Here is a 24,176-nt window from a genome sequence, read left to right on the forward strand (position 1 = left end):
GGATTGGGCCCCCAGTGAAGCCAGCACACACAAAAGAGTGAAGACATCCAAGCTGTGGCTGCAGGTGCATCTGAACGAGGCTGGGCCTCCTAATGAACAGCCAGGGTTGCATGACCCCCTAAGGGATAAGCAATAAGATGAAATTATGCTGTGATTAGCACCACCTCAGCCAGGAGGTCCAGGAGGCATCAGACGCCCCTCCCTTTCCAAAAGCACCTTTGTTCTTCCCATGTGCCCTTGCAGCAGGACTCACTTCCCTGTGGCCCCAATGCTGGCTAACAGCGATACTTGCAGTCCTATGGGTTGACTGTAGTCTGATCCATGATGTGCCAATGATACAATTTTGCTGTATAGATTAACCCTGAACAAGGGATTCAGGGACCACTCACTCAAACCCAGGGCTGCTTCTTCTCTCCTTATTTTCAGTTAACTCGCCTAACTTAAAAAGCCCAAATAGGCTAAAATGCACCACTTTGGGGCCACTGCAGAATGGTGTGTGCATGGATGGGCCTGCTGAGGCAGGCCAGGGACAGCCTGTGTCGCTGCCTTAGCTTGGGTGCATTCTATTCTCACACCGTGTACGCCTAACTCTTGATTGGAAGACTCCCAGATAATCACCAGGGCTGTCCCGGCTCGGCCTTCGTGCCGTGTGCACCCCTACATTATCCCACAGGGATCAATATGTCCCTGTGGATATGCTCAAAACATGTGTCACATTTGAGAAATTTCATGAATCAACACCACTGTCCAGAGCTGATCCATTTTCAGTTGTTAGCCCCAAAGCCATGTAAATAAGACAAAAACGACGTCAAGAATACCAGTGGGCTTTCTCCTTTTGTTTAGTCAGAAACGTAAGACAGTCAGGAAAGAAAACAGGGTTTATGGGAACTGAAGTAGAGCCGCATTGTAGAAAGAGTGTGTTTGACATTGGGGAGAAAATAGTCTCTGTTTACACTGCACTGACAGCCTGTACTGCCTACGTAGTGGAACAACTTACTGGTCACACGGTGCTGTGATGTATGTTCTATTATGGAGCAAAATTGGTGGAGAAAAAAACCAAAGCACTGAGCAGTGCTTTCTTTGCCCAAGATCGTGCTACAATATTCTCCCCACAATAGCATAACAGACAACATGTGTGCAGCCTTCTATTGTGTTCTGGAACACTCCCTTACATGTGGGATCCTCACCGCGCCATGTAAGGCAGTGGTAAGGCTGGTGGAGGGCAGGGCGGTAGATAGATTAACCCTGAACAAGGGTTTCAGGGACCACTCACGGGGTGGAAACCTCTTTCTCACTAGCTGCGTGACCTTGGATAAGCCATGCAACTTCTCTGAGTTTCAGTGTTTATAAATGTTCAGCACCAGTTTTGAAGCAACAGTTTAGAAATCTTCGTTAGTGTTATCATTAAGATTTTAGTGGTAAAATGAGGTCTTTCTTTCTTTTCTTTTCTTTTTTTTTTCATTTATGTATTTGGTACACGATCTCACTACGCAGCTTGGACTCATAGTGATCCTCCTGTCTTCAGCCTCACCCACGCTGAAAACAGGTGTGCACCACCACATCTGGACTCTGTTGCTGGCTCAGTGAGGCCCTGGGGTGGGGCCAGTGTGGCATGCAGACCCGGGATCAAACCCTCTTCCTTGCGCTTGCCAAAGCAGGCACTTGGTCCATTGAGAAGTTTTTCATTCTAAAATTTTCTCTCTACTATCTCAATAGGCATAAGAGCTTGAATACTGAAATATTTTTTAAAGGAAGAAATATTCTTTCATATTAAGAGGACAGCATGTTGCATGTCCCAACGCATGTTTCGACCATTCCGTTTCTCAGGTGGCTCCTCCCTGAGCTCTATCGCGTTCTTCCACCTGATCCTCAAGGATGTGAATGACAATCCCCCGCGGCTGGCCAGGGACTACACAGGCTTGTTCTTCTGCTACCCCCTCACGGCCCCGGGAAGTCTGGTGTTTGAGGCCACGGATGACGACCAGCGGACATTGCGGGGTTTCCACTTCACATTCGCCCTCGGCAGTCAAAGTTTACAGAACGACTGGGAAGTTTCCAAAATCAATGGTGGGTGGTCCAAAGCACACCAAGAAACACACTGACTGTTGATGAAATTAGGCTTTATGTGCCTTAGGAGGGTAGTGGTGCGGAATTCAGCATTCAGCTTTCTTCCGTGCTCCAGAAACTGTACACAAAGTCTAAAGAAACCCTGGGATGTGGAGAGAGGAAAGACAGTTGCTCGGCTGAGCATCGTGTACAAAATTTCCAGTGATACCTGAGAAACAGATCGCACAAGTCTTAAAGCTTTATTCAAATATAAATTACACATGTTCACTGGGCACAACTGGGTAAGGATCGGTATATGGAAAAATCATGGACATTATCAGCGCAACCAAGTTCATAGTTCTCCACACCTAGTCTTTCTTGCTTTATTGCAAGCCCTCCTTCCCACCTGCCCTCTCCTCAGGCCACCACTGATCCGCTTTCTGGTCCTATCAGTTAGTTTTCATTTCAACAATGGTATGTAACTAGAAGGATTTTTTTTTTTTTGGTTGGCTCAGGCTGCCATAAGGGCAGGTCTGGTAAGGCAGGTGGAGGCAGGGATCGAACTGGGGTCCCCTGCGCCTTACTGGGTTTTCCAGAGCAGGCGCTTAAACAACTGAGCTAACCCGCAAGCCCCCCAACGGCATGTAACTAGAATATAATACCAACATACACTCTTTTGCCTGGGTGCTTCCACTCAGCATGACCATTCTGAGGCATGTTATTGTGTGTACCAATCCTTTATTCTTTATGACTGCGTCACAGTCTGTTACCACTCACCTGGAGATCAGGTCATTGAGTGTGTTTACCATTTTTGTTGTTACATATGACACTGCTCTGGACATTTGTGAGCAAGTGTTTTGTGGGGATATAATGCATTCCTTTTTCCTTGCTTCACTGTGAAGGAATGGGTAGGTACATGATAAGTGTGTGGTTAAAGCTTTAAGAAAACGTCAAGTTACTTCCCAAATTGTTTGTAACATTTTACATTTCTACAGATACGTGTTTCAGTTGCTCTGCCTTCTTCTGGATACTGGCTACGCTGGATTTAAGTTTATTCCTTTGAGTGTGAACAGTATTATTTTAGGGCCTTAATCCATGCTTCCCTAAAGACCAATGTAGTAAGCATTTTCTCAGGTGGTGGCTTGCCATCCCTGTATCTTCAGTGGTGAAGTGTCTGGCCAGATATCGTTCCCCTTTATAAAACGAAGTTGTTCAGCTTCTATTGTTGAACTGTAGGCATTTAGAAATATGTGCACTTTGCCCAATATGTCTTTTGTAAATACTTTCTCTTAGGAAATTCTATTTTCATTTCTTGGTAGTGTCTTTTTAAAAGCAAAGTTGAAAAAAGTGCTAAAATCCAATTTGCCTTTGCATTTTATATAATCTGATTTTAAAAATTTTTAAATTTTTTTTTGCCAAATTCAAGGTCACTAAAATTCTTTTAATGTTCTCTTCTCCCCCTCAAATTTTGTTAAGTTTAGTTCTTACATTAGTTCTACAATTTGAGTTAATTTTTGTACAGGTGTATGGTAAAGATGAAGGTTTAGTTTTTAAATATGGCTAATTTTTCTAACACCATTTATTCAAAACATTATGCTTTTCACATTGTCTGGACAACTTGAGCAAAAACCAAATGACCTTATATATGGATCTCAGAACTTTCTTTTCTGTTCCACTGATACATATCTATTTTTTATTTTTTTGGTGGAACTGGGGATTGAACTCAGGCCCTTGTGCTCGCCAGAGAAGCACTTATTCCACTGAGCCATCTCCCCAGCCCCGACATTGCTTTGATTACTGCAGTTGTGTAAGATTTATGGTGGTATTAGTTTTCCTTTTTCTTTTCTTTCTTTCTTTTTTTTTTTAAATTTAGTACAGGATGTACAGGATCTCACTACACAGATTGGACTTGTAGTGATTCTCTATTTTCAGCTTCCAAAGTGCTGGGATTACAGGTGTGTGTCACCACACCCAGTCTCAACTCCTGTCTCAGTGCACCTCCGGGAGCGGGGCCTGCACGGCACGCTGGGGATCGAACCCCGGCCACTAGGCTGAGTTTTTCTTTTTCGAAAATTTTTTACCACCTCTAATTGTCTTGCATTTCCATATTTCACAGCACAGCTTGTTAATTTCTACCAAAAGCAGCCTGCTGAGCTTGTGAATGGACTGTGTTGCCTCTATATGGGAGTTTGGGAATCTTCCGAGGCATGACCTGGTGTATGTCTCTGCTTTACTTTCTCTCTGCGACATGCTTTTTTGCAAAGTTTTCTCTAAGCATTTCATATGCTGATGCTCTTTTAACTGATATTTTAAAGATTTATGTTCTTAAATATTTTTAGGATATAAGAATATAATTCAGGATTTTGGGGATGTTGCCTTTTTATCCTACCGCCCCGCCATCTTCACTCACTAGTGCTCACACATTTCGATTCCATAGCTTTTCTACATTGGCGGTCATGGAGTCTGTGAAAAAGGCCAGTTTTGCTTCTTTCCCAATGTGCTTGCATGTTGTTTATTGATTAGAGAGAGGGACAGCAGAAAAGCAGTACTCGACTAACTCCTCACCTTAGGGGGAAGGCATTCATCCTTTCTCCACTAAGCATGTGTGGAGAGGCTTTCTTTAGATCATCTTACTATGCTCAGGACGCTATTTTCTTTCTTTCTTTTCTTTTCTTTCTTTTTTTTTTTTCTTTTTTTGGCAGAACCGGGGATTGAACTCAGGCCCTTGCACTTGCTGGGGAAGTGCTTATTCCACTGAGCCATCTCCCCGGCCCAGGACTATATTTTCTATGTCTAATTTGCTGAGGAATTTTTTTTCTCTCTTAAGTCAGAAACAGATATTAAAATTTTCAGTGGTCTTTCTGTTCTCATGAGATAATTGTATGGTTAATTTGTATTTTTGGTCTGTTAGTTGGTCAATTATATTGGCTTTATTGACTCTAGGCTACTTGGTGATGAAATATTATCATTATTATGTATTATAATATTTCTTAAAAGTTTAAGAATTTTTTACATTTATATAAGGGGCATTGGTCTGTATTTTTCTTATGTCTTTATCTGATTTTGGTATTAGTAATACTGACCTTATAAAATGAGTTAAGAAATGCTGTACCTTTTCAATTATCTGAAAGAATGTGTATAAAATTGGTATATTTTTTCTTTAAAGTTTGGGAGAATTTACTAGTGAGGGCCCTTGAAATTTGAGTTTTTGATGTGTCAGAAGTTTTTAACTATAATTTTTTTTACTAGATTAAGTATCTTCAAATTATATATATGTATTTTTTCTCGGTTGAACTTGTGACTTTCAAGTAATTTACCATCCTGTTGGCATGCAGTTATTTGTATTTTATTCTCTTAATATCTGCAGAGTTGTAGTGATGTCACTTACTTTGGTATTGGTAGATGATTTCTTTATTTCTGATAAATGTGGCTGAAGTTTATTATTTTTATTGATATTCTTAAAGAACTAGCTTTTGGTTACTGCTTGCATTTCATTGTCCAAGACTTTATTTCTCTTATCTCATTTTATTTCATTTGGTCTTGTTTTCTTATTCTTAGTAAGGTAGGTGCTTTGAGATCTGATATCTTTATGAACATAAACATTCGGTATACAAATTTATTTCTTACTATTACTTGGCCTCGTTCCATAAAGCTTGACTTTGTGCTTTCATTAGTTCAGGGTATAATTCTCCTTTACATTTCTTCTGTGACCTATGGCTTATTTAAAAGTGTTAGGTTCCAAATATTTGGGCAATATTGCTACATCTTTCTGATATCTAATTTCATTCTATTGTGGCCAGAGAATATGATTCAGCTACTTTTAAACTTATTGAGACTTACTTCTTTTGGACTTTAAAGATAATTCTTTGTGTTCCTATTTGCATTGTTTCTTCCATCCTTTCTTTTTTCCTTGGAAGTAATATTTTTTGTTTCCTCAAGATGCCTTTAAAATACACTATCACTAGGTTGAAGTAACTTGATTATGTGCCATGGTATAACTGTGCCTAAAGTTTTGTTAATTTTCTTGGATCTGAGGGTTTAGAATTTCTATCTTCTTTCTACCTGAAAAAAAGTTTAGTTTTTATTTCAAACACTTTTTTGTCTTTCCACCCTTTCTCTCCTTTCAGGGGCTTCATTATACATAATTAGGTCATTTGAAGTCCTCTTAAACCTCTTTAATCTGCTTCCCTTTTTTTTTTTTCACTGTATTTTATTATTGATAGTTTCTACATCTTAAAACTCATAACTTTTTCTTTTTTTATTTTCAAATTTCCATTAATCCCATCTAGTAATTTTCCCATATCAAATTTTATCATTTTTATCGCTATGTGTTAACTGTGGACTTCGTGTCTCCCACATCTGTACTGAGCACACTGTAGCTTTCTTCTAGCTTCCTGAACATATAGGATTTGGCTGTAGCCATTTCCTTGTCTTTAGCTACTATTAATGTCACTTCTGTGTAGGTTTTGATTGGTTGATTCTTTTTCTGACGTGTCTATTTTTTAATTAAATGGTAAGCATTTGGAATGCCTAACTATTTTATATTCCCATAAATATTCTTGAGCCTTATCCTGAAATGCAGTTAAGTTACTTGGACATGGTTTGATGTTTTCACATACTGTTTTTAAGTTTGATTAGGCAAGGCCAGGGTAACATTTATTTTAGGGCTAATTTTTCCTAACTGCTGGGCCAAAAACCTGTCTGTAATGTGTACCTGAGGCCTCTGTGAGGTGTTCCTTTCTGACTCCTAGGACAGGAATAGTTCCTGGCCCTTTGTGGACACCACGGATTGTTCTTTTCCCATGCCTGGGTGACTCCCTTATGCATGAGCTCTGCCCTGTGCTCAGCTGATAACTGGGCATATGTGCACAGTGCGGACGTGGGCTCTTTCCTCCTCCCCCTGCTTCTCTGTATCCTGAGTCTGGTTGCCTTGACCCCTCCATATTCCAGCTCTGTTGCCTGAACTTGGGCTCTGCACTGAGACCTGGACATCCTGTTAGTGAGAACTTGGAGACCACGCATCATTCTTTCAGGGATCGCTGTCCTTGATCTAGTGCTTGGCACCTTTAAAACCATGGTTTCACGTGTTGTTTCTCTTTTAGTTGGTCTTGGTGGGATGGTAAATCTGATTCCTATTAGTCCATTTTTCCCCTCTAGGGATACAAGTGTAAGTCACAAGTTTTAGGTCTAAAAATCTCTCCCCAAATTCTGCAAAAGTTCTAGGCATGTACCCTTACAGGATGTAACAGAATGAGTTGCAACAAGATCAAAACTATTTTCAGAAACTGAGAACATTAGCCAACAGTTCTGGCTGATGTTCCTAAGTGCAGGGGCTGTGATTCACCTCAGAAAATGTTAGATAGCGGTGCTCGGGCTGGTGCACTAGTGCGGCTGACTGGGATCAGAGTTAACAATGTGCACTAAGTGAGGCACTAACTAAGAGAAACACACAAGAAACCAGCTTATATGTCTACCACAATTTAGTGCCTGGAGGGTTTAACCCTGTATTTCCCCTAGAGACAAAGGCTTAGTATTTACTAATTTAACATTTGGGACACATTGAAAAACACTCTCCGGGGAATAGTAAGAACAGAATGCATTTAGAATCCATTTCCACTAAGGCATCACGAGTTGAGAACTTAGGCTCTATTTACAATATGAGAAGTTACATGTGGAAAGATACAGCTGATATCTTGAATAATTGAACACACAGCTAACCCTGTCCCAGTCAGCCTGAGTAAACAATGCAAAGTTGAATTTTATTTCTGCTAAGCCAGGCATCTGAATATGTGCTTTTTGTGTCCTTCATGGTTTCCATGTTCTGACAGGCACATTTGCTAGGCTTTCCACCAAGCACACAGGCTTCGAGGAGAGAGCTTATGAAATCCCAATCCACATCAGTGATGGGGGTCGGCCACCCTTGGAAGGAACAGTCAACTTACCAGGTAAGTATTTTGCTACAGACATCTCAGCCCAGTACCTGTCGCTACAGGGCATTGTGGGGATTCTTATATTTGATAAGGGATTCTGCGACTATTTGCCTGAGAATTACTTGTGCTAAATACTCTCCTGGGTTTTAGTTACCTTTTGCACCTGTGTGGAAGGAAGCTGCTTCCGGCCGGCAGGGAGACAGGATGGAATACCCACTGTGGGTATGGCGGTCGGTATCCTCCTGACTACTTTTCTCGTCATTGGTGAGTGTAACTTTCCATCTTTGAGAATTCCCATCTCTGGCTTCAGCAAGGTGAGCACATATCAGAGCCCATCTTCAGGGCTGGGTCTGGTGGCTGCTCACATAGGGGTCAGGGCACTAGCCCGAGACACAGATCTCTAGTCTACCACGCCAAAGAAGCACCCTGTACCTTGCTTTGCCTTAGAAGTGACTTTATGTTAGTCACATTTCCTTTACTGTAACAAATGCCTGTGATAAAGAATTTATGAAGAGAAAGGGCTGTTTGGCTCATGGTTCCAGTCCATGACTTATTGTCTTGTTGCTTTGGGGTGTCTGGGCAGGCAGCACATGGCAGAGCAAAGCCATTTACCTGGTGGCTGGGAATACACAAGAGAGGAGGCTATTTCTTTTTTGGTATTCTTGATTATTAAAGTAGTTAAACATTCTGTGTATCTTTTTTTTCCCCCTTGTCTTGCATGATCCAAACTGTCCCCTTGGATCTGATTCATGGGTTTAAAAGGATCTCTTTTTGAACCTTTGGTTCAAATTTATGACAGGAGTGCCTCTGTGGCACAGCTGCTGCAGATCCTAACACACACGGCAATGTCATGGCCCCTGGGAATCACCACCTATTGCACACCTTTCACGTAATTCAAGTGACTATTTAAGGCTCCATTCAGTCACTGTGCTCCCTTCTATAACTTTGATTCTTTCACCCACCAACCTTGAAAGGATTTTTGAGCTTATAGACCAAATAGCCATGTATTTGCCTACTCATTTAACCTCATAAATTTAAAGAATGGGTGGTTGTGGGGCAATGCAGAGGTAGAATTAACAGGATACTGCAGCTTCATACACTTCTCAAAGTAAGTTTGGGATTATTCAAAGATTCTTAGAGGTCTTTTGGGCAACCAGTCCTTTCTGTGATGATTCCTCCTGCGATTGTACTGATAGGTTCGTTTCCTTAAATGACCCCACTTTTCAAAGTGGGCTTTGGCAGTACATATTTAGGGCTAGGCTTCACAATGTATGTTGGTAGGACAAATTAGAGTTCAGTCAGTCTATGAAGGGTCACTCAACAGTGCAGGCTAGAGCATGACAAAACTATTAAAGAAAACATAGATTTGGAAGGGACACAATGAAAGTAGACATTAGGTAGGTGAACAGGTCAGAACAGCTCTCTGGTGGTTGTGATTGGACTGGTTTCTAGGGAAGGGGAAGAATCAGTACTTAAATAGGTACAGTCAGTGGGGAATAATGACATTGGTCCTTAAGTCCTTGATAGAGGCGCAGTGATAGCCACAAGGTTAGGGATAATTTGGGACTTGGTGCATGCATACCAATAAAAAGTGATAAGCTTACTTATCCAAGAAAGTGAATACCTCGATCTCTTAATTCACTAGCACAATCAAACACGGTTGAACCACACCCAAAAATAAAGTTATGAGTCATTTTTTCCTAGCATAACACTATGATGTAAGGAACTAACAATATATTTGAAGAGTGCTTTTATTTGACACCGAGTTTTCCTTTTCAGGTATAATTTTAGCGGTTGTGTTTATTCGCATCAAGAATAAGAAAGACAAAGAAAATGTTGAAAATGCTCAGGCCTCTGAAGTTAAACCCCTGAGAAGCTGAATTTGAAAAGGAATGTTTGAGTTTATACTGCATTAAGTGCTATTTCAATGACACAACTGTTTAATCTCATAATTTTAGTTTTCATCCAACATGTACGCTATAATTTTTTACAGATATTCCCTCTTGCCCTTTAATATTTTACTCTTAGATGTTTCATGTGCTATAGACATTAGAAATACTTTCCATTTTCCCATGACATTTTCCCCCTCTGTAAAGCCTCAGCTAGTTAACTCAAACTAAAATTGTATGTGTTCTCCCCCCTTAGGGAAAAGACAAGCTAATTAAATATTCCACACATTTTTTTTTTGCTTCACCAAGGAGAGTTATCAGTTATCCATTATAGAACTTTCTGGATTCCATGAATACTTTCTCTTATTCCATCCTTTGTCCACATCTCTTTTTACTGAACTATGAAAGAACAAAGCGAGGTCTTAGGAAGACATGAAAGAGCAGCTTTGACCCTTAGTGTGAACAGAAACTCTTCTGTGTTATTCACTGTCCTTAACCCAAAGTGGCCTAGAGCCCTAGAAGACACCCAGCACAGTGGCTCTGTTGCCATAGAGGTCTACTTCATACACCTGGGTGCGGGAGCAACCAGCTGGGTTTACTCATTCCCTACCATGCTTACATGCTGCGCATGTTTTCTTTATTTGTATGTTAATAAAGTTTTGGTTATTATATATTTAACATGTGAAAGAAAATAAGGATGAAAGTGGCACCAAAAATCAAGAATAAAAGTTTGTTGTGGTTGTTTTGTTTCCCTGATCTCAATGCCTGGTTCTTTTCCCTTGCTAAGGGACTGGATAATCATGGTTATCTATAATGATAATAATGGTATCTATTGTTTATTGAAATTGCTTCCCAGGTAGAATTAGTCCAAGAGGAAGTCTCAACAATAAAATAAAAATCACTGCTCACATGAGTGTGGATTGAAGTGTTCCATGTGGGTACACCAAGAAGTTTTCAACTTAAAGAATTTTGGAGATTTGGGGGTATTTCTAGGCCAGGCTGTTTTGGGGGTTCTGGTTCTAATCTTGGGAGCATCTGACAGTGCAGTACCTCAGAGAAGTGCTGGGCAGGAGGAACTCAGGTATGGACAGTTCACTCACAGGCTGGCTGCTGAAGCTGGCTATGGGCTTGTGCTTTTCTTAAGTCTCTTTATAAATTTCTATTTCTGTGTTTTACTGCCAGCTTTATTCCAGTTTTTAAAGGCAAATGTTTTAAATTCTGTTTTAAAGGTCTCTATCTTGTTTTCTTATCTATTATACTTTGCCTCCAAGGAATTAGTGTAAAATGGTGCATCCACTATGAAAATAAGTATGGAGATTCCTCAAAAAAGTAAAACTATGGCTGGCAAGATAGCTCAGCAGACTAAGTGCCTGCTTAGGCAAGTGCAGGGACTGGATTTGATCCCTGGCACCACATGCTGCACGGGTCCCAACCCTGGGCGTACTGAGCTGGCCACCAAAACTAGGTGTGGTGGCACACGCCTGTAATCCCAGTGCAGGGGAGACTGAAAATAGAAGGGTCACCACGAGCCTGAGCTGGGTAGTGAGAGCCTATAGCAAATACATAAACAAGTAAAACTAGAGGTTCTATTTGAAGCAGGCATTCCCCTTCTAGAATCTTCCAGAAAGAGTTTAAAGCATCATATAGTGATATATGATATACGTATACTCATGCCTGCAGCAGTACAATTTCTAAAAGCTAAATCTTGGCAGCAGCCCATGTGCTCATCAACAGATGAAGGAATAAAGGAAATGTGTATCTATAGAATGGAGCACTGCTCTGCTGTAAAGAAGGAGAAACTCGCGACAGTTTTAGGTCAATGGATGGACATACCTCAAGACCATAATTTTAAGTGAACTAAATCAGACACACAAGTCTAAATACTGTACTGTTTCTCTGTTATGAGAAACCCACAGGTTAAATGAGGGGCAAAGTGGAGGGTAGACATTGAGAAGTAGAAAAAACTAGGAAAGGGAACAGGGGGAGGGGGTGGATTAAAAAGAGAATGGAAGGGAAAAATGGAAACAGCTTTTATAGATGGGGAGGGGAAGGAGGATTGTAGGCAGGAGAAGGGAAGGGGAAAAAATAAGGGAATTAAGATTTATTATGTTCAAGTATGTGAGATTATCACTATGATGCGTAAGATTGTATATGACAAACATGCTAATAAGCATGCTGGGAGACCAAGAAGGTTTCAGGGTGCAGTGGGTATGAATGGTGATTTTTGTGGGAAACTGTACAAAATCTAAGATGCATCTGCAGGGCAGTAAATCAAGAATGACATTAGGAAGGTGTTAGTCTATGGTGTAGAAAATCAAGCAGGAGAAAGCTGAGATCACCTCTGAACTATCTAATGTATGGTGACAATTTGTTTCCAGGATTGTGGACAAAGCAACATCTATCTATCATGGAAGTGTGGTAAACCTGGAACCCTAAGAGTTATCTGGAAACATATAACACCTTACGTTATCAATTTAAAATTTTAAACTATAAGTTGATTATCTCAGTTATTTGCTATAGTGATAGAAAGCTAACACTCAGGGTACAGTTCAATGACATCATAAGAGTGGGGATCTACTCTTACAGAACCTATATTTTCAGAAGACAGTTGCCAGAAATCACTTTCTCGGTACACACACAGTGAGGACACAGAGAGGAGGCAGTCAGAAACTGACTCTGCTGACCCTCATCTGAAACTTCCAGCGTGGAAACTGAGAGATTATGTGTTTGGGTAGTTGTTCAGTCTATGGTATTTCATTGCGGCAGCCAGAGTGGACTAATATGAAATCTTATTGGGGTTCTTCTTCAAAGCAACTCTGGTGGGGCCGGGGAGATAGCTCAGTAGAATAATCGCTTGACTGGCAAGCGCAAGGGCCTGAGTTCAATCCCTGGTACCATCAAAAAAAAAAAAAAAAAAAAAAAAAAACAAACCCAAAACAAAAAACAACTCTGGAACCCTAAACCCTCTTCAATCTCAACTTTTGAAGACATTTGACCCCAACTAGTCCTGCCCACATTTAGCTCTAAATGCCCACGTGGACTGTGACTTAAAACTTGGGGTCCACAGGAGGTGCTGCTGTTGGGAAAGCCATTCCACAGACCACAGAGATCCTGCAGCCAAGCAGCCTGAGTCGCTCTGTTTCCATGCCAGAACTGTGAACAGCCACCATGAAACCGAGAGGCAAGAAGCTGGTTCTGTCTATTGGGCTCCTTGTGGGCCAGAGATGAGTGATGAGCCATGATGTCTCTTCTCACCACAGGCAGCACCTTTCATTCTAGAGCTCACAGAGTTGGCTACTTAAATTCATACCATAGACAATGTAAGAAAAAACCAAGAGTTTTATAACATATTTACTTCCCATTTCACTGGTTTCCCTGTGTCCATAGTTTTACACAGCAGCGTGGCACCATCATTATGCAACACTTCAAAATAGCTTCTTGAATATATTCTATTTGGGCTATTGGTAAGCCACTGGGCCCCCGAGACAAAGAGAGTGGTCTCCTTGTTTGTGGGTGGGATGTGATGCTGGAAGGTGAAGGTGTGCTTGGAAGCCCTGGGCTAGAGATGGAAAGCTAAAGCACAACCGTACTCCAGGCCTCCGTGTGGTTATTTGTCTCCAAATAGTCACTGATTTTTTTGGACAGAGCCCAAAGCCCATTTTTCCATGTGTTCTTCCCCCTGGGAGAGCTGGCTGAGAGGACACTGAGGTGGGAAGGTCAAGGGATGAGAGATGGGCTGCCACGGGGAGGGCTGCTTGGAGTGAGGGAAATTTGTTCATGTTTTCCATTGCAGCAATTAGGCTGATGTGTGAGTCTAGGGTCTGATGGCTCCATTTGGAAGAGGAGGAGGGTGGACACACGGGACGGGGGCTAAAAATAGTGACTGTGTTTACCCAGCATTTTTAGTGCTCTTTTGAATTAAGCATAAGACTGAGAGGAAATAGAATATATTTTTGGTAGCAGAAGACAAAACTGGGCCTCTTTGGCTCCTGGCCAAGAACAGATCCCAAAGCAGAGATTCCTGGGGCTTTGCTCAGGCACAGCTACAGCCCATCATGGCCTTGGTTCATGGTGAACACGAAGAACTAGGGAGAAGGTCTCGGAGTGACTAGGTCAGCTGTGGGGCAGGACAAGGTGGCGCTGGCAGAGGTTGTGCCTTCTGTGGGGTGGACATCACACAACCATCTTGGGACCTCCAGTAGGAGGAGCCAAGGGCTTCTGTAGGCCAGTGTGACCTGGGGAAATCCTGGCACACTTTGTACGAGTGCTGGCCCCTGGGTTTCAGTTCTTCCTGGCTGAGCCTTCATCCTCTCAGCGTGGTGTCTCCTCTGGCAGGATGACCCTGGTCCAGGCAGGAAACACAATTGCCTTGGGCCAATGTGGGCACATGCAAGTTCACTAACTGGTCAGTCTACCCCACCCCCACCCAGAAGCAGAAACCATGGAAGAATTAGATGGACCAGAATTTTATAGGGAGTAGGCCAGCCTGATAGTACAACTTAAGCAGAGCGCAGTGCCTGGGGTTCGATCCCCAGTGTGCCATGCAGGCCCTGCCCATGAGGCACACTGAGAAGGTGATTGAGACTAGGCGTGGTGGCACGTGCCTGTAATCCCAGCACTTGGGAGGCTGAAAACAGGAAGATCACTATGAGTCAGATCCACATAGTGAGACCCTGTACACACCCTGAAGACTCTGTCCTAAATACAGAAAAAAAAAAAAAAAGAATTTCATGGGATTGGGGAAAAGGCCTGTGAAGGCTAAGTGAGAGAGAACAGGGGTACATGGGAAGCCCCCAAATCATGGTGGAAGCTTAATGGGGTGGGGAGGGAGAAGCGATGACGGAAATCTTGGGCCATAATGCAGTTCTGGTAAAGCCTGAGCCAGGCTGAAGCAGAATCCTCAGAGCTAAGAAGCTCTGCTGGGACCCCATCTCCTTCTGGGACTCACTGTGCTCTGTCTGTGCTGGGAGCCTGATCCTGTGACCACAAATACACTGCAGCCAGAGACCACCAGCCAGCCACTCCCCAGAAGACTAGGAAGACGATCTGAGCATGAGCTGCCTTGAACGCCACTTTGTTCTTTAGTTCTTTAATGTGTCCATTAGATGCTCAATGAGCCTTTGGAGAGCCAGACACTGAATGGTCACTGGGAACACAGATGACAAGAACTAACACATAACATTTACAATGTACGAAGTTCTCTTCTCAAGGCTTGCCAATATGTTAAGCCATCAAATCCTTGCAAGGACTCTGGAAGAGACCATTAGTGATGTCTGTGGTTCAGATGAGAACCTGCCACAAGGGAAGATGAAGTATGTAACTTGCTCAGGATCACATACTAAGTGACCTAGAGGTGTCCTTCTGTGACCTATGACCACAGCTATCATATTTCACCCAATTTAAGGCACAGTTTATTTTAAGACATGTGATTTTATGTGACATTAAGAAAAATGTACTGTCAATTAAGTTTTACAGGGCCGGTGACATAGCTCAGTGGACTAAGCACCTGCTTAGGCAAGCAGAGGGACCAGGATTTGATCCTTGGTACCCACAGGTGGGCTAAGCTGGCCAATGAGTCTAGGCATGGGGGCACACACATGTATTCCCAGCGCTGGGGAGGCTGAAAACAGGAGGATCACTACGAATCCAAGCTGCGTAGTGAGACCCTGTACCAAATACATAAATTAAAAAAGAATGAAGCTTGACATACCATTAGTGTTAAGATGTATCATCAGTTTCAGAGATATTAAAATGTGAACAAACATGTACTGGTAGTTCTCACACAAAAGTGCTGTGCCTGTTCTCCAGGATGACCTGGCTAGGAAGGGAGGACAGACTTGAGTAAGTATCGTTGATAGAACTATTGCAACACCAGGAGAAGAAAGCTGTCATTGAACCTGAGGTTGTCTGGGAGCCCCTCACAGCAGAGGTGCTCTCCTGTTTAGGGTTTCTCCACATAGAGAGGAGGGTGGGATTTGGAAGCGTGAATACTTTAAGAAGCTATGATTGATAATACTAATGCTAAATATCATGCAACAGTAGCTAAGGACAGCTAATAACTTACTGAATGCTTACCATGTCCTGGGTGGGCACTGTGATAAGGGCTCTTCCTATATCACCCCATTAAATCCTCTTGGGATCCCTGAGAAAGCCCTAGTAGACTTCAGTAGAATTCCATTCTAGCTTCTTCACCTCCTAGACCCCTCCTTCGATTTGCCAGAACTTGGGCCAAGACTGTACGAGCAGAGTCTGGCCTCTCCCCAGCATGTTCTGGTGAGTCTCCTGGGGGACCAAATGCAGCACGGAGACTGAACTCACCGGGACTCCTCAGCACAGGGACGAGTGTGTCCTGGAGACACTGTTAGTGATGCTATCCTCTCTCTGACTTTGTCTGAGGGACACAGTGACTGCTGTGTCCAGAAAGGCTTTCAGAAGGCCATTCTTTTGGAAGTCCTTCAAGGTTTTTGGAGCTGGACCTCAGCAGTTACAGCATGTTCTGTCAGCTACAGCTTTTTATTTGTCTCACACACAGAGAATGGAACACATCGTTTAGTTCACTCACTGAATCATGTCCTTGTACACTGCGCTTCATATGATTTCCATGTCATGTGTTGTGAGGGCAAGTAAAGGCCAAGACTTGTTACCACTTTGTACCTGTGCTGGTTAACATTTTACAGATTTACCTTAATCTCTACAGAATATAAAGTCCTTTGTTGTTACTGTTTCTTCACCTCCGCCCATCTGAGCACATGCTGAGCTCCCTGATGGCAGGAGATCATGCCTTATTATCATGGTTGCTCTTTTTTTGTGTGTGTGTTCAGGGTCTCACTGCTAGATAGGACTTGTAGTTCTCTGCCTGTTTACAGCCTCCCAAGAGCAGGGATTATAGGCGTGCGCCACCATGCTCAGTCTCAATTGCTGTCTCACCGTACCCCGGGAGTGGGGCCAGCACAGCAGGCCCGGGGATCGAACTCCTGGCCCCTGCATCTGCTTGCAAGCATGTTAACCTGCTGAGCTATTTGGCCAGTCCTATTATGGTTACTCTTCAGTAGAATCTTTAATAAGACCGATGCTTGGTAATTATTGACTAAAGATGGAAGAGCTCCACAGTCTTACAGAATTTCAATTCTTTACCCTGTTTAGCAAAGCAAGTTATCTCAGTTTACTCAAGCACAAAATTGTTGAATGTTAACCATACAAACCAAGTGTGTCTTTCTTGTCAAAGATTATTAAAAGACAGAACCAACTCTTAATTTAGCCTTAATCTGTGACATAGCTTGAAAACTTCTCCTTACCCAACGTTATATGTGATTGAACAACAACAAAACTAAAACATAACTTTCTGCTATAGCAGAACAATAGAAAAACTAAGCAAAGCCTTTTGACACAAATCCCAACACTTTTAGACATTTCTAGCCATTTTGGAGTTGGATGTGAATATTAATCACCACGTTCTGGCCAAGGACAACAGCCTGAGTTGGAGCTGGGAGTGAAGTCATCTGGGTATGTTTTCTGGAACTCTGCCCTGAATGGTTTTCTCTTTGACATTTGTCCAGCTCCTCAATACAGTTTCACATTAGCAGTGCTCACAGCCTTTATAGAAAATCATGTTTAGAATATAAAAGCAGCATGGAAAAAGGCTCAGGGTGAGGGAAAGAAGAGAGATAGAACAACAAGCATTTGCTGACGGCGTGTAAGCGGCCCCCCTGCTAGTGTATGATGAAGCTTGCCTTGTCGGGGGGCCTCCCCCAGCAAGTGATCCCGAGTGGTTACATGGCATGCGCTCTCTGCATCAAGGTACTCTGCATTATCTAAGAGTCACCTTCTTCCGGGTCCCATATTATTCACTTAATCCTCCAGTGATTACTCTTGACTTTGTTTTCTTTAAGAGATAATAAAAAAGTATTGGTAATTACCACAATCACTTTTGTGCCTGGAGTTTCTTTTCCATTAATTGTCTAGTTTCAGAGTCCCATCAGGTCTTCAGGAAGAACTTTGGATGTTCCTGGGCTCAAATTTAAGGAGTCTTTCACCAAATGATTAGCCAGTATTTACTGTAATGGTTATCTGTGTTGGACCATTCTGGTCTCCGCTATGTTACCACATGTGCAGCCTGATCCTAAGATCAGCTGAAAAATATTTTAAGGAAACAAGGTCTACAAAGTTGTGTCTATGAGGCCAGACTTGGTAAAATCTCCCCAACAGCTGCGAGCAGTCAGCTGAGTGCTGCAGAATTTGTAAACCGTGTTAAGAGTTTTGGTGTCCTGGAAAAGGCTCCAACATGTTCCCATCATTAAATTACTCAAATCACTTTCAGATGAGCAAATTCAGGATAAACATTACCAATTTTTAAACCAAATCATGTGTTCTCAGAGCAAAGTGGAAAACAATAAAGCTGAATGATTGGTTCTTACCCCACTTGCTTATTATGGTGACTTCAAATGTAGCACAGGCAGAGGACAGTCCCAGAAGTCTCTGCCCTCAGAGGTGAAGATGGGAGTGCGCAGAAGCTGTGGACCACTGACTCAAAGGGATTAATCTTCGAGTGGCTCTGCTTACTAAAGTTGAAGAATGACATCAAATACAAACTAGATACTTAGTAAATGCTTATTGAATACATAAAGAATATCTGAAAATATCTATATGAGCATATAGTATATGTGACAAATAATAAGATGAAGAATAAGATATTTTTAATTTTAAGAGAAAAACACAATAAAAACGATACACAAAATTTCAGACAAAATAGTAGAGTAACAATGGTTAGTACATTGCTTATTGGTATCTTCAAAGTAGTTGCTCAGATTACAAAATATAGGCATGAAAAATTGATCAAACAGTGTAAGCACAAACATTCTAATGAACTAATAAAAATGAGTAGTGTAGCTATCTTAGCTATCTTGTGTATATATACATACTTATATTTATTTATATACATTTACTTTTCCTTTTACATGTATATACTTTTTCATATGTGTTATATTAACTTTTCCTTTTCCCTTCCTTCTTTTCTCCCTTCCTCCATCCCAGGTTCTCTTTCCTTTTGAACAATGTCTTCCCACTGCCCAATAACCATTGTGTACTTTGGATCTTACGTACTCTTTCAGCTTCTTACACTAGCGAGACAATATGATGAGTTACACATGGGAGTATGGTTTATTTCACTTTTGAGTATGGCCTCAAGTTGCATCCATTACCTATAAAAGTTCCAAGTTTATCCTTCTTTATAGCTGAGTAGTACTCCATTGTATAAAAACGCCACATTTCTTTATCCATTTCTCAGTTGATGGGCATTTGTATTGTTTTCAAGATTTAACTATGAGAAACTGTGCTGCTGTAACCGTGGATGCACATATGTCACCACACCATGATGTTTTTTATTCTTCTGAGAAGATATCCAGAAGGGGAATAGCTGTGTCAAATGGGATCTCTAAGTCTAGTTTTTTTTTTGAGGAATTTCCATGCTGATTTTCACAGTGGTTGCACCAGTAAGAATAGGGTATTTTGAAAACTTTAAAGTTTTGTCAGGGTAACAAAGAAAGAAAAAAACAATGGCTAAAAGAGCAAGAGAAAGTTAAAGACTGAAGTGTCAGCACAAGTTAGAGGAGAAAGTGGTAGAAGGAGAGAGTGTGTGACAAGGTGCAATGCAGGGAGAGGCCTGAAAGCAGAACTAATCTGTGTTAGGTAAATGGAACAACAAAATGGTCCGCTGGGTGATCCTAGAGCTGATTTACATGTAAGATTAGCTCCACAGATAGCCTCTCAGATCACCCCTTGCTCTCCTGTGTCATGAAGGGGGCTGGATTTAGTCCTAAGGAATAGAATCTAGCAGGGGGGGTGGGATACCATTTTCTGATATCCATAAGAAAAAACCCAAGCTGGGGCCTTTCTTGGGCTGCCCTCTCTTGCCCTCTCACTTGCTTGTTGGGGAGGAAGCCAACTGCTGTGTTGTGAGCTACCTTAAGGAGAGGCTCACAGGGGTCAAACAAAGAAAAGAGGAAAAAAAGCCCTGGTATTTTTGGTTAAGAGCCAGCAAGGACCCCAGGCCTGCCTGCAGCCATGTGTATCCAAGTACATTCCTGCTGTCACTTACTATGTTAGGCATATGCAGTAATGCACATGGATTCCTCTCCTTTCTCTCAACAAACATTGCCATGCTCCTGCTGAGGGCGCCCAGCACGCTTCTCTGCCCTAGCAGCAGGGTGCTGTCTGTGTGACCTAATGAGGCCGAGGAGACACCTTGCCTCGGTGGCTGGACTGAGAGGTTCCACGGATATCTTTCTCCTCAGACTCACTTTACTCTTTGGTCTCCTAATTTGTGACGACTTTAGAGTATATCTGCACAATTCCATTCTGATTTGGCTAAAGAGGTAAAACAGATAAGTGATAGTAAAAATCAAACATTCTTCAAATTATGCTTTTTCTTTCTTTTTTTTAAAAAAGGACTCATTTTAAATTCACTTTCTCTTCTAAAAATAGGCACTTGAAGAAAAATAGTTTACTAGGTTTTACTTAACACAGCCATTGGATGTGGTTATTTTGATTCAGGAAATATTTTGATGCAAATCTTTCGACACTGGTCTTGCGATGTTTCTTAAAAATGAAAAATGACTACTCACTCTTTTAAATGACCAAGTGAGATAGCCAACCGATTTCTGGGTCTCTTTATCCCTAATCCTTCCCAGTCCTACACTACCCTGATCTTAATTTCCAGGTGAAGTTGTCATGGGATAAATTTAGCATTGTGGTAAGGATGTCAACCTTCACATGATTTTTAGGATGTAAAATTTTTATTAGCATAATTTTTTGCCACATTAAGATAATTTAATTATCCATGTGGTCATTTCAAAATTTCAAGTACTTGGAGGCATACAATTTTTACTAATATCTTTGCTTTGGGGCTGGCTCTGTGTGCTCAGTCTCCAGGCCACGTGGTTATCAGCTTTGAATGCAGATGGACAGCAGTTGAGTAATCTGAGCACCATCAACAGTATCCCTAGAATGTATTACCATCTAGATTTTGAGCATAGGATCTAGGGTCAGAAAAACCACTAGCAGCATTGCAAAAATTTTGTATCTTTGAACCACAAGTTTTTCTTTTATAAAATTGATCTAGTTATAATTGGTATAGATTGAATGAAATGATAGAAATAAAGCCCTTAGTAGACTGCCTGTACAACATGTTACATATTATTAATAATGTTATAAGCAATGTTTATTTAAATTGGGCCTGGGAAGACAATTAAATCAATAACATCATGATGTTGATAAAATATACATATGTTAGAATAATACCAATGATGATACTAGTAGTGATACTGAAGGGTTTTTTTTTTTTGGCTGGGCAGGTCTAGTAAGGCATGAGGATCTGGGTATTGAACCCCAGTATCCTGAGCCTGATTGTGTTTGCATAAGCAGGTACTTAAACAACTGAGCTAACTGGCAGGCCCCCAATAGTCGTGATTCTAAAACAGCTGTATATCAAAAAATTATGTCAACCAACCAACTTCCTGTGAGATGGAGATCTCTTTGTATTTAACCTGTTTCAAACAAAATACTTAGGAAACTAGAAAAAGATATGTACAACAATTGTTTTCACAATTTGTAGACTGTAGGCAGCATGTAACTGATTCTTAGGAGAGGAGTAATGAGCCTTACAAGCACTAGGCTCTGCCCAAAGGTAATTTATGGACCACAGACACAAGAATATGGAATCCAGACAGAGAGTAGTAGATTCCCAGAGTTAAAAGACAGAATAAGATTGAACCTAGACTCTCACTTCTCCTCATGCACTTAACTAAAGTTGAAATGGATCAAATATCTAAATATTGAAACTGACACATTTAAGACTGGGCATGGTGTTACATGCCTGTAATCCCAGTGCTTGGGAGGCTGAAAACAGGAGGATCACTATGAGTCTGGTCTGTGTAGTGAGACCTTGTAGACCTTATACTAAGTACATTAAAAAGATAAAACAGACCCATTTAATCTTCTAGAAGTAAATAGGTAAAACTCTTCTAGGTATAGACAGCAGTATAGGCAATAATTTTATGGACAAAACCTGATCTTTGACAAAACAAGAAATACTACAAAGAGTCAACAATTGGGATCACATAAAATTAAAAAGCTTTTGTACACCAAAAGAAATCACCAACAGAGAGAAGAGACAACCCACAGACTGCAAAAATTTTTTACCAGCTACTCCTCAGACAAAGGATTAACAACTCAATTATATAAAGAACTAAAGCAAGCAAACAAACAAAAACAAATCAGACCCCAAATTTAAAGATGAAATCCCCAAATAGGCATCTGAGTTGGAGACACTTCTCAGATGAAGTAGTACAAACAGAAAATATATAAATAAGTAAATATTCAACACCACTGGTCATTTGAGAAATGCAATTTAAAACAACACTGAGATTCTATCTCACTCCTGAAGGAATGGCTATCCTTAAGAAATCAACCAATAACCATTGCTAGCTAGGATATGGGGAAAAGGAGCCCACTGCTAGTGGAGTGTAAATTGATGCAACCATCATAGAAATCAGTATAGAGATCCCTCAAGAAGGTAAAACTAGAAGTTCCATTTGACCCAATATTCCCATTTTAGGTATCTTCCTGAAAGGTCATACCACATTACACCACAGTAATACATGCATACCCATGTTCATAGTAACACAATTTATAGTAGCTAAATCTTGGAAACAGCCCGTAAACCCATCAACAGATGAATGAATAAAGAAATGCAGTATTTATATGCACTGAAGTACTACTCTGCCACAAAGGAGGGTAAACGAGTCATTTTAGGTAAATGGATGTATCTCAAGACCATAATTTTAAATGAAACAAATCAGACACACAAGTTTACATATAGCATCATTTCTCTGGTGTGAAACACTCACAGGTTAAATAAGGAGCAAAGTGGAAGGTAGATACTGAGAAGCAGGAAGAACACATTCAGATAGGAGGGGCTTGTAAGGGAAAGAAAAGGGATTTAGAAAGAGCATGGAATGGGACAACAGAAAAAAAGTTTTACAAATGGGGAGGGGAAGCAGGGTAGGAAGAGAGGGGACTGGAGAAAAGGAATTAAGACAATATTATGTACATGCACAAATTTTCCATAATAAGTGTGATTATTGTGTATGGAAAGTATGTACTGATAGAAAATACACAGAAAGGGCTTCCCTTGGGTTTCTGGTGAGTGCCATGTTACATGTTTATAGCATGTGGGATTGAACTAGCCCTGGTATGGAATGACCCGGGGTGCAAGCTGAAAAATGCCTAGAGTTCATATAGGGAGGCGAGAAGTTTGCACTCTGAGCAGCAATGCTGAGGAGTTCTCTTCTTCATCCACACGTTTCAGGGAGGAATTAAGAAGAGTCACATTATAGTAATGACTCTGCAACCTTATTGGAATGAAGAGTAAGCAGCTCTTTCAACTATATTCAAGTATTTAAAGGGGTAAATTTAAAATATACAGTAGAATATGTAAATAAGAGCCCAAATGTAAATTATAAATGAGCCAAGCTATGTATTTATAAATTGTCTTGATGCCATTAATGGGCAATTAAACAACACAGAAGATAAATAAATTTGCAGAGAACATAAAAATCAATCCAACTGAAGCAGAGAGAAACAAAAATTTTAAAATTAAATAGGTCAAGAGAATGAGAAGCCAAGCCACATAATGGGAGCAAATATTTGTGAAAGATATTTCTGACAAAGGAATGTAATCCAAAATATACAGAAAACTCTTAAAATGTAGCAATAGAAAAAACTATTCAAAATGAAGAACAGGCCCGAACAGATCTTACCAAAGAAGATCACAGATGGCAAGCAGTACATGAAAAAAGGCTCATGATCCTACATCATTAGGCTCCTGAAAATTAGGACAATGAGATGTCATTACACACCTGCTGGAAGGCTAAAACCCAAAATACTGGCAATGCCAAGTGCTGGTGAAGATGTGGAGAAGCAGGAAACACCCATTCACTGCTGGTGAGAACAAACACTGTTATGGCCATTGTAGGAGACAGTACGATAGCTTCTTATGGAGCTAAATATATTTATAACATATCATTTAGTAAAAGCAGTCTTTGATGTTTACCCAAATGAGATAAAAACTTATAAACATCTGTATGTAGACATGTATAGTATCTTTATAATTATCAAATTTTAGAAGCAATAAAGATATCCTTCAATAAATAAGGTATTGTACCTCCAGACAAGACAATATTTCTCAGTGATATAAAGAAATGAATGTTCAAGCTATGGAAAGACACACAGGAACTCTAAATATGCATTACTCTGA

The 24,176-nt window shown here is 41.0% G+C and overlaps 1 protein-coding gene across 1 annotated transcript in view; it reads left to right on the forward strand.

Moving 5' to 3' along the window:
- Cdh17 (cadherin 17) overlaps window positions 1–10,586 on the forward strand; it is a 78,712-nt gene extending 68,126 nt beyond the window's left edge. The window contains exons 14-17 of the mRNA XM_004641325.2: window positions 1,828–2,067; window positions 7,875–7,991; window positions 8,127–8,240; window positions 9,756–10,586. Coding sequence (XP_004641382.1) covers window positions 1,828–2,067; window positions 7,875–7,991; window positions 8,127–8,240; window positions 9,756–9,856 — 572 coding nt within the window. The 3' untranslated portion in view covers window positions 9,857–10,586. The remainder of the gene's footprint in view (window positions 1–1,827; window positions 2,068–7,874; window positions 7,992–8,126; window positions 8,241–9,755) is intronic.
- Window positions 10,587–24,176: the final 13,590 nt, after the last annotated feature.

This window comes from Octodon degus, unplaced genomic scaffold (genome assembly GCF_000260255.1).
Source record: "Octodon degus isolate 3935 unplaced genomic scaffold, OctDeg1.0 scaffold00134, whole genome shotgun sequence".
Classification (NCBI taxonomy): Eukaryota; Metazoa; Chordata; class Mammalia; order Rodentia; family Octodontidae; genus Octodon; species Octodon degus.